The sequence below is a fragment of the Artemia franciscana genome, chromosome 2 (assembly GCF_032884065.1).
Source record: "Artemia franciscana chromosome 2, ASM3288406v1, whole genome shotgun sequence".
Taxonomy (NCBI): Eukaryota; Metazoa; Arthropoda; class Branchiopoda; order Anostraca; family Artemiidae; genus Artemia; species Artemia franciscana.
Window position 1 is genome coordinate 18,531,832 of NC_088864.1, and position 11,348 is coordinate 18,543,179.

The 11,348-nt window shown below is 33.6% G+C and overlaps 1 protein-coding gene across 1 annotated transcript in view; it reads left to right on the top strand.

Moving 5' to 3' along the window:
- Positions 1-9,850, top strand: part of LOC136038076 (gamma-aminobutyric acid receptor subunit beta-like) — a 208,159-nt gene extending 198,309 nt beyond the window's left edge. Inside the window, exon 8 of the mRNA XM_065721074.1 lies at positions 1,807-9,850. Within this exon, the coding sequence (XP_065577146.1) occupies positions 1,807-2,088 (282 nt within the window). The 3' untranslated portion in view covers positions 2,089-9,850. The remainder of the gene's footprint in view (positions 1-1,806) is intronic.
- The last annotated feature ends 1,498 nt before the right edge of the window (positions 9,851-11,348 follow it).

The following is an 11,348-nucleotide window of genomic DNA, read 5'->3' on the forward strand; positions in this document are numbered from 1 at the left end:
CCATAACCCGGGGGACAAAGTTGGATATTATAGAATATACTGTAAGTGGATTTCAATCTCGATGTGCTACAGGTTGTTTAACTTGTTGGGCTGCACCACGTCCGCTATCAAAACTGAACCATATTGATCGTCGATTAAATTAAAGTGGTGAAGCTTTCACATCCCTTACGTAATTTTTATCCTTAGTTGGTTAGGTTGAGTTACGTTAAGTATAAAGTTACCGTTTAAACGAGTCTTTTCACACTAGGTTAAAGTAATAATTTGTAACACCATCATTGTCATCGTCTAAGATCGTCACAATCATTACAAACAAATTATAAAAACAAAATTTAATGCAGAATGGAAATGGGAATTCTAGCTTTTATCAAGATTAAAACTTTTTTTAAGGGAAATTTTTAAATTGCTATAAAAATCTATTAATTACTCATCCAGAACTTTCATCATATTACTACTGTGCTGACTTTTCCATAACGTAAGATAAACTCACGTAACGCAAAATTTAAATAATGCTCGAGTCTAGTGAGTGCTACTAAAATTACAGATAAAATTTGCACCGTAAGATCTAATACAAAGGTTTTATCATCTCTGATGGCAGTTATAAAGACTTTTCCATCATCATGGTACTTGCTGTAAAAGATCTCTTTCAAACTACCCTTAGCGTTAGAGCGTGGTTGCAGCAAACCTTTGCTGACACCATGAAATCAAGAAGAAGTTCACACTACCTGAAATTAGAAGACAAGTGACAGCGGTAATCACATATATACAAGTCTACCATGTACCGAGTGCCAGGGCCCCGGCAAATCCCGAGCTCCCGGTACTATATGTCTGTCCTTGGGAGTGCAAAATGGTGTACAGCAGGTCATTATCCTATCCCATTATATACCTTAGTCTGACTCGAGAAGAGCTAAATCGCTATTGTCTGTGTTTTTAAACAAATCACAGACAGTAATTTGGATCTTTTTTGGCTGCTGCTTGCGCCCTTTGGGTGCTGGTTATGTATATATAATCAGTTTTCCGAATGTGGAGGCATTAGGCCCTTGCGGCCTAACCATTGATTATTTTATATAACCCATATAGATAAAGTCAACTTCCCTAAAATTCGTTAATTCATGTAAGATCAATGAAGCCCAATTTCACGGCTAGAGAGCTGCTGAATATCATTTTTACTTTTTTATTCTTCATAGCTTATTGACTCATTTTGGTGTATAAAATCAAATTGGTCTTCGTAATGTCTGATATACACGGAAGAACCTGTTCTACTATTTGAACGATAGTATAATAAATTGTTTACGAGACAATCGCTCCATTCAAGGGTAACTTCTATCATGGTCAAGATATTGTGGCGTAAGAAATAAGCACGAGGAGCAAGGGAGCTCACAAAAACTTTTTGACGGAAGAGGGGTTACAAACATTTTTCAAGGTAAGAGGGATTAGCTAAGATTGAATTAAGGCATCTTCCAGAAATTGTTTTGAGCAGATACTAAATTTTCAGTGTTTATAAATTATGTGTCTTATAGGGATGGGATTGGGATTATTTTGGTTTAAAATTCATTCTGGGATCAAATTCGTCGTAATAGTTTTACTTTAAGTGCATTAAGATTGTTTACATGTAGTGTACCCATCTCTCTCCCAAGCGAATTTCATAATTGCTTTAATATTATCTTAAACGTCCTATATAATTAACTATTTTGTTTCCTTTTGAAGTCCCCCCCCACCGAAATATTCAAGTCTGGATCTTCTGAGGTTGCTGTATTATTTTAAATATTTTAATTTTAATTTTAAATTAGTATATTTCCCATTTTTCAGGAGCTGAAATACAATCTCTTAGATTGTCGACGTCCGTTCAGAGGAGCTCAAGTCCAAGAAAGTATGAATGGTACACGGTTTGATGAGGACAGTCCGATATTAATGCAAATCAGGCCAAAAGACCTGAATAAAATGTATGGTATTACACCATCAGATATTGATAAGTACAGTCGGATAATATTTCCAGTGTGTTTCATTTGCTTTAATTTAATGTACTGGATCATTTATTTGCACATATCAGATGTAATGGCTGATGATCTTGTTCTATTGGATCCTATCTAGCTGTATATGGCGCTAATAATTTGTAGCTTATAATGCAGGAAAACATCAGTTGATGATGACGAGGATGAAACATTGCACATGATAATGCTACATGATGTTGATAAATACATGATATTGATAAGTACAGTCGGATAATATTTCCAGTGTGTTTCATTTGCTTTAATTTAATGTACTGGATCATGAAATTTAATCTAATTAGATTGTAAATGATATTGATAAGTACATGCTATTGATACATGATATTGATAAGTACAGTCGGATAATATTTCCAGTGTGTTTCATTTGCTTTAATTTAATGAACTGGATCATTTATTTGCACATATCAGACGTAATGGCTGATGATCTTGTTCTATTGGATCCTATCTAGCTGTATATGGCACTAATAATTTGTAGCTTATAATGCAGCGAAACATCAGTTGATGATGACGAGGATGAATACTGTATCTCCTTCAGTGGCTACCTAGTTGATGTGAAATATTCTTGATACCGTCTGGCCGTGGTTGCTCAAGAAGTGTGCCGTTGCGCAACGTGTTATGATATAGACAGAGCAGAAAAACAGAATTGTTTCACTTTTTTTATTTCCTGTTACTAATGGTCAGTTGTTTCTCAATGAAAACGTTTCTTATGAAAAAAAAATGTTCCAGAAATTTCAATTCCACGCTATTTATGGGAGTAAAAACAGAGCATAAGCTATATTTTGGTAAAGCAAACCCTTCTTTCTATATCCAGAAACAAAATAGGAAAATTGTTTAGACAGAATAATAGACTACGTTTTGTTTGTGGGGCTGAATTGTAGATGCAATCTTAAGAAAATCATTATACACAACACCTTTTGAACTTCCATGGGCGAATTCGCAAACTATTTAAACTAGTGACATGGATGTTATGTCAAAGAAGGGTACTTTTCTCCTCAAGTGTTTTCACACGTAATTTTTTTTAGTTTTAAGTAAATGTGACTTACAATGGAGCAAAATTAAATGTGCATGAAATCGCAAAAACTCACAGTTGAAAAGGAATTAGTCGCATCAACTTTTTCTGCTAAGAACGAATCCACAAGCTTATTTAATTAAGGCCATGTTTGATAAAGACATTCTAGTTACTACTGCATTGAACTATTTGATAGAAGATAAATAATATAAAATAAAGTAAGCAAATCAAAATATAATTAAGGTACAATTTTCTTATGAATTATTAGAAATTAAGAAATAGAATCATGATGTCTCGGTGCCATGGGTTCTAGGGACACAGTCAGAAGATTTAGAGGGGTTTGTGGTCACTGAAATTCAAATGAATTCACTTAACATTTGTCTCCAGATTTACTCACCTTATAAGACCTGCAAGTCTGTGTAAGTGTTCACTATTAATGTGGAGTGGGGCAAATAAGCTAATTGAAAAACTTAACATTGGTTTGAAGTTGAATATTATAAAGGATCCACTTTTAGCCAGTAATAAGATGCTTAAGAGATTTGAATGTTGGTAAAAAGAGATTTTGCAAAAAAAAAGAAGTAGATTGTGCATCACGACGTCAACGTCTGTCTTTTTTGGGACAACATTTGAAGAAGAAGACAATGAAAAACGAAAAAAATGTAAATTTTCGGGGAGAGGGGATTCTCCCCTAATATAAAATTAGGGGAGAATCCTAAGAATTCTAGATTGGGGGACAGGAACACAGCTCTCTCCCCTTACGTGACTGTCTTACAAAACAGAAATGGCCATAAAAAATACTATATCGCCCTTTTCACAATAAGATTTTACTAAAAGCAAGGTTTCACTTGCGTTAATTTTAACCAATCGCAATTTTTTGTTAACTTCTCGAGCCAATTAAAAATTTTTATCAAAAATCTGATTGGCTTGAATTAGCAAAGTCTTCTGACGTTGTATCAGAAAGTGGCAAAAATGTGGACGCCAAATAACAAGCATTTTTGACAAACCAGTTTAGTTATTTTCTTTGTACTCAAGTACTCTACAACACATTCTGGATGATTCAACAGGAAAAGGGAGGGAACAAGAAAAACCGTGGTAAGATTAAAGAGAATTCCAGACTCCCACAACTTTAGAAAATTAGGGGAAAACGTGGCGAGATTTCAAAAATATTCTGGACTTTGGAGCTACGATCACCAATTATGTATTTGTGGAATAAAATCTTAGCAATAGGAATCAATTGTGCTGATTAGAGGCCATAAAAATGTAACATGATTAAATACCTTTATGAAGCCATCCCATATTCAACATTTTTAAACTGTGGAATTTCGAGAAAGCATAGACTGGTTCATTTTCAGCCTTGAATTAAGTCTTGAAGGACAAGACAAGGCAAACTCATATCCTTGATTGCAATTTGGTTATGTGTTCTCCAAAGTAAGCCCATTTGGCAAGCTTGTTTTGGGGCTACTGAAACTCACCCTGAAAATCTTCTACAATTTCATTGAATAGTCAATTAAAAGCCTGCTTTTTTCAGTTGATGGGTTATTCAGTTTATTCAGTTGATGGGTTATTCAGTTTATGGAATAAAGTATTTTGAATATACTGCTTGAGCTCATCTGAATGGTACTTCTGAATACATAATTTAGTACAAATCCAAAAGGGCTTAGCAAATCTCAAACTACTTCTAGAATGTAATAGGGTTAGTTTTCTACCCCTTAATTTGAGTTTCTATGAACAGGCCCGATTCGATTTGATAAATAGGTATATTATTCTTATGAGAATATTCAAGACGCACTTTCAAATAAAGAGGTTTTATATTATCTCACTCAGCGAACATTAATAGACAGCTATCCAGCCCTCTTGTCTTGAAAATTCTCCTATCCCAATCCCCTCATAAGGATCTATAATCTGCAGGCCTTTGAGTTTATTAAATAATCTTGAATGAGAAGATTTTGACATTCCTACATTATTTCGGATTAGCTCTTTCTACCCCATTGTAAATCAGGCCATTGAAATATTTCATGACACTTCTGGACGTCTGGTATACACTAACTGTTTCCTTTTTGCATATCTGTTCTGCTTACCAGATAATAACATCTCATATCCACCAATTTAAAGAGTCAATTAGCGTCTCCAAACCAGTCACCTCGAGTGTGACCTTATTTGGGGAGTATAATTAAAAATACAAACAAGTCTGGGAGACGAGGTATATTGGCGTGCCTAAGAAGAAACCTTCGAAACTCCTGATTAATGAAGGCAAATTAAAGTAGAGGCTTACGTTTCCTTTTCGGAGTAATTTAGAACTAAATTTGGACAAGGTACCTATTTCTCTACGTGGATTAATTGGAAATCAATAAGACAAAGATACAAAAATTGAGAGATTGAGATGCTTTTCCCCCTCTCCTAAGGGAATAGAACTTGATTGAATAGTATAAAGATCACTATGTTTAAGTGTAAATTGAAACGAAAAATTATTTTACATACTCTGAATTTAAATCAACAATAAATTATTAGGAATCTTTGATCTATTTTCTTTGCATTGGAGTGTTAGCTGCAAACTATTAGATAACCAACCTCAGCCAAAAATTCTAAGTTTATTTAGGAATAGCAACCATTTTCAAAGCTTTGCTTAACATCAATAAGTAATCAAGAAATCAAATTGACAGGAATTTCAAAAAAGAGTTTGAAACCCCTCGCAAATATTGGTAGAGAGAAATCAAGGGAAATCATAAACATTTTGTTTTTGGAAACCTAGTGCCGGAGGTTCTCATCCTTCCCCATGCTGAGAACCCTGAAAAGTTGTATTTAATTTGGAGAGTACTGATGTATATCCGTTTTTTTTCCTTTTTTTTCCTTCATTGCTAGGTGGACACCAGAACCTTATAAAGGGATCGTGAAGAACTCATTTGAAAGCTAATTCCCTTATATAGGTATCTTTTACAAATTTGTTTAAAAAATAAAATGTCGTATGGCCCTGAGATTGGCACTTTTTGCTGCCATTCCGTACACGCCTTGTCTATATAGAAAAATAAGAGTCGTTGACGTCATTAAGGCTGCTGAAGAAGATATTGGAAGGTAATACATTACAAGGCAATAAATTAAAGAAAAATCCATTCTAACACCAGCCTTAGAAAGCGACACGATTCCAAATCATAGGGAAAATTGATAATAGCTGGGTAGACTATTTATAAAAAAAAAGTATTAACTAATAACCCTTTTTCTATATTAAAACAGCGAGAGAAGATTGTTAGACCCTTTTCTATATTAAAACTGTGGGGGAAGATTGTTTGACCCTTTTCTATGTTAAAACAGTGCGTTAGGAATGTTTGACAAAAGATTAAGACCCGATCCGGTATTATTGTGTACTTTTATATCATAAACAAAGTGCTGTTCAGCAAAATTATAGAATGCTGAATTTTGTTGCCTAAGAGCTTAGGGATATCCTCAGGGACCCTGGGCTGCCATTCCAAAAGTTTCAAATTTTCCCCAACTTAGGGGAAATTTTCTTCAAGTTATCAAATAAACAGATTTTTCATTGCTGCCTTTCCCAGGAAGTTCTTGTGTACGTACATGCGGGGGTTATCACGCTACAAAGTTTCAGTGTTCGCCGATTTCCGTTCTTCCACACAACAATCAATTATATAGGAAACAATAAATAAGTGTTATGTTTTAAGGCAAAACAACAGCCTTAGCTTACACATGCTTCAAGTTTATTAATAGCAACCAAGACTGTGCTAGGTTTGATGTTTTGAGGCAAAGTAATAAAGCAATAGCACGTTTGCAATGTACACATGAAGGATTAACATTCTAGATTAATCGACAAAAAATACAGAATATAGTTGGTTTCTTAGGAACATCATAGTTTTGAAACAGTCTTTAAAGAACATGGGGCATTTTTTTTTTTTTTTTTTGAGAAAAATTTATTCCTAAGACAAGCCAATTTCTAAGGTTTTGAGAGGTAGCCGCTAAGGTTTCTAACCGGATGCATGGAAACAATATCATAGAAAGTTTTCATACATTGTACTATCATAATCTTTTATCGCCTGTTAAGATGAGGGAAAAGGGTATTACCTACTTTTGAAATGAAAAATCATAAATTTCTTTTAACGCTATTATTTTCGTCTTTTTAAAATCTTCCTATCCCTTTAAAAACCAAAATAAATTTAATTCAAAAATGTTTGGCAGATAAATTAAAGTGGTTTTACACCAATTTAATGTTGGATCCGGTGTATACCAACTGAAAATTAGATCGTTCTTGACAACGAATTTCGAAGATCATGGCTCAAAAAACAGGTAACTCATTACATAAGCCAGTCACGTACTCACGGGTAGTATTTCAGCTCTTGCCTCCCCATAATGCTCTGATTTGTTCTTTTTTTCCCTTGTAAGTCCTCATTCTTAATCCCAATATTATGTTTGTTCTGCTTTTCGAATTTTTCGTCCCCTCTCTTAACTAAGGGCGAAAATTCATAAGCATGCAGGGGGAGAGGGAAGGATTTAGCTCGATTTATTTAGTAAAAAATACCACATAAAGGTATTTTTCAAAATCAAGACGGGCAATCATCCCGTCTAAATTTATTCTTAATTTTTTGTGGAATCTTATTCTTTATGTATTCTTTATGAGCATTTATGACATATCTGCAATCATTGCAGACGCGTCAAGGGAATTCACTAAATTGAAAAAAAGTCACAAGAAAATAATTGTCCTTCATTCAAAATTAAACCTGTTTTGTTGTCTTTGAAATGTATTATACGCTGGGTACATTATTTACAAAGTTAGTTATAAATATGGAAAAGATAATGAAACTATTCATTCGTTTAGTCGCTCTAAATATTAGTGACGGCCGTTGTGTATATTTTGATAATTTCCGCCAAAGAGTTGGTATGTCAATTTTTATCGGCTAAACGGGTATATGGTAGTTTTGTTTCTCAGTATAATCCTAGAAGCTTCGCTATTCTTAGAAAAGCTTTTAGAAGTGTTTTGTTTTCAGTTAATTATAAAGAGGTGCTGTATATTGTTTTATAGCTTTGCTTCTATTTTGTTGTACTTTGTGGGATTATGTTTAGAGAGTTGCCTAATTTGACGCACCAAAAGTGAGAACAGCGAGAGAACTAAGGTGGATTAGGGATCAAAGGGTACTGGAGGGCTAGAGAGTAAACTCTGAAGTAATCGATAGTACCAACCATGGATTTGGGCAGTATATGCTTGGATGAAAGGTGAACAAAGGTGAACACAAAAACAAAAAGGCAATTACTTCAATCATTGATCACGTGGCGTCTGGTAGCCGATTATGGGTACCATCGCCATGCGTTAGTACTCAGTACTGATGACATTGGAGCTTCTTATCCTTAACACGGACAATATGGACTTCCAATGGAGCTCACTATGGATATTCCTGATTGTTTTTTGGCTTTCAAACTCAGTATTGCAACATAGAATATATGGCAACGTCTAGTTTTATTTTCTCGAACCTGAAAAACACCATTATACATTCTTTAGCGCCCGCTTTCCAGGAATCTATGCGAATAATATTGGAACCTTGAAGATGGCTTTTTCCTCCAAAGTAAAATTAATAGTATTGACACCAAAAAGACGATAACGCTCTTCGACTAAATTTCTGCTTCCTATTTCTTGTAATGTTTTTTTTTTTTTTTTTTATATATAGCCGAATATTGTCTCAAAACGCCTTAGCTCAAAATATAATGCCAATCATTTTGAGTCTCAATTGCAGATAGTAGAAATATTCAAACATTTCCCTTCACCACCACAAATTATGTTGCAAGGTCTGTTTCTCCCATTTCAGTAACTTTTCCGTGTTGCGCTGGTGTGGGTGCCACCGTGCCATCAAGGAATATCCTAAGGGAAGGCACATCTGGCCTAAACTCACTACCTAAAATGCTCAGCCATATTAAAAGAGATCTAGGAATCTTGCTTGGTTAGCTTACAAAAGATAGATAGCGCACAAAAACAATGTCAGATTAAGGACAATACTAGAGCTTCATCTTTAAATATTAAAATCTCAAGTGGCTCCTTAATTATCAATTAAGGAGCCTCAATTATCTCAAGGAGCTCTCAATTATCAAGATGATAATTGAGCTGCGGTAATTTATTCAATGTTTTTTATGCTGAAATTTAGCTTTTAATTTCTTGAAGTGAAAACGTTTTGAGATTATTCAAAAATACAAAACTGTCTTTCAAATCTTTGGATTGTACTACTATAAAATCAGAAATGAATTGAACATAAAATCAAATGCTTACATTAATGAACATTTGCGGCAAAGAAAGACTTTTTTTAACAATATTTTTCGGAAACTTTCTAGAAACGCAAAAGAAAAGCATCTTAGCCGATGTTTAAAACGCAGCATCAGATTAAAGTAAAGTATTCTATCAAAAGAAAAAAATATAACCAATTTTCATGGAAAATAACAAAACTCATCCTTTGAAATTATCGGTGGATATACGAATTCTGTTTCGTTCCAAAAATAAACATTTCAAGTCGAAGGTAAGTCTGCATGTGCCGCTTACAGTAACAAAATAAGCTTATATGGATGCTCTCTGGTATATCTTCTATTCAGTATAGTATTCAGTATTAACTTGTGTAACTTGGATAACCACTTTGCAAAAATGTTTTTGTTTTCCAGTATGCTGTTAAGATTTATAAATGATAGAACGTGGTTTGATGTAAGTGAGCTAAATAAGGAATACTAGTTTTGGATCTGTTTATACTTTGTATACCTGTTTGAATGATGTAGATATAATTCTGTATACATAATATGGCCATTGTTTCTTTTCCTGCTTTGTAAGAGATTAATATTTAAGTAATAAATATATTTGAAAATTTGTATATTGTCAGTCATAGGCTATAGAGTGAGTTTTGGCATGTATTGGGGAAAACAAATTTTGCACTCTCTCTCTCTCTTTCTCTCTCTCTCTCTCTCTCTCTCTCTCTCTCTCTCTCTCTCTCTCTTTCTTGATCTCTTTCTTATCTCTCTGTTTGCCTTTTTATGCATCTATTTTTACTTTTTCTATATAAGGAAAAACGATATAGAAAAGGAAGTAAATAGCAAGGGAAAAAAATACATTGCTTAATCTTTTATGTTTGACTTTTACTTTGCTGTGCCTATTTTCCTTCAATTTCATTAAGGTGTTATTGTTAAAAGGGTATAAAAGTGTTATTTTTTTTTGTTTTTCAAAGATATGTAATTTAAGTTCTGATTTGAACAGAACGTGCTTCTTATGTAAACTGACCCATTTTACTAGTTCAAAATTTAATTTATCAATTCCCACATAAGCAGGAAACCACAAATTGACCAGCTAGATTTTTAAAACTATTTTTTTAATCTTGGCAATTTTGAAAACTACAACCTTGACTATCGAAAAAAAAGAAATCTTATTGTCTTAAGAAAGTCATCATTTACAAGAGCCATTCTTTAGCATCCTATTAACAATGGAGGAAAAATACTCTAAGGTTCAAGGAATAGGTTTGATTTCTGTAAGTACCATTTTGTTTAATATTTTTTTTTTTTACAAAAACACCGAATATGCGAAAGAAACGGAAAAAAATATTGAAGAAGCTCTGGAGAGAGAAAATGAAGATTTACCTTTGGGTCATTTTATGAGGAATTCAAAATCATGATTTTATTTTTAACTAACTTTGTCGTTCGTATATATCGTAAATTCTCACACCTGAGATTTTTTGTTTTCTTCCATCTCTTTAATTTATCCTATCCAGCTTTTCTTTAGAACTTTTTTTTTGCATTCGATAGTCAAAAACGATACTGTGACATAGGAACAGTACTGAAATAAAGAAAAACGGAAAACAAAATAACTACACAAACTATATACTAATATCACTTTAATAAGATTTAGGGAATGAAAAAGGAAAAAGAAGGCTCATATAAGGAAAAGAAACAAAAGAGGAAAAAGAAAAGATGAACAGAGGATCAAAGTAGTATTAAATTGTCAAACTCAGAAAGGTATATCGAAGAGCTTTAGTGAAGATCTTATCCTTGTTTAGTATGTCAGACAAATGCAGCGGCTAAGGTAGGAAATGAGGTTAGTAGCTGGTCCCCTATTATCTCAGTATTTAAGCAAGGTTGTGTTATATCCCCATTTATATGGATCATTTGGATGGACTTCGTGTTAAGGAGCACAACAAAGGCAATGAGAGAATAGTGAATCAAATGGGGAAGCAAAACCTCCTTTAACTTGGAGTACACAGGTGATTTAAAAATAATCAAAGTGTAAAAGTGGGATAAACTAGATGAAAATGTGAGCAAAATGAATGAGCTTTTAGAGGTTTTGCGGATTCAGGATGCTAGAATAGTCAAAAAATATT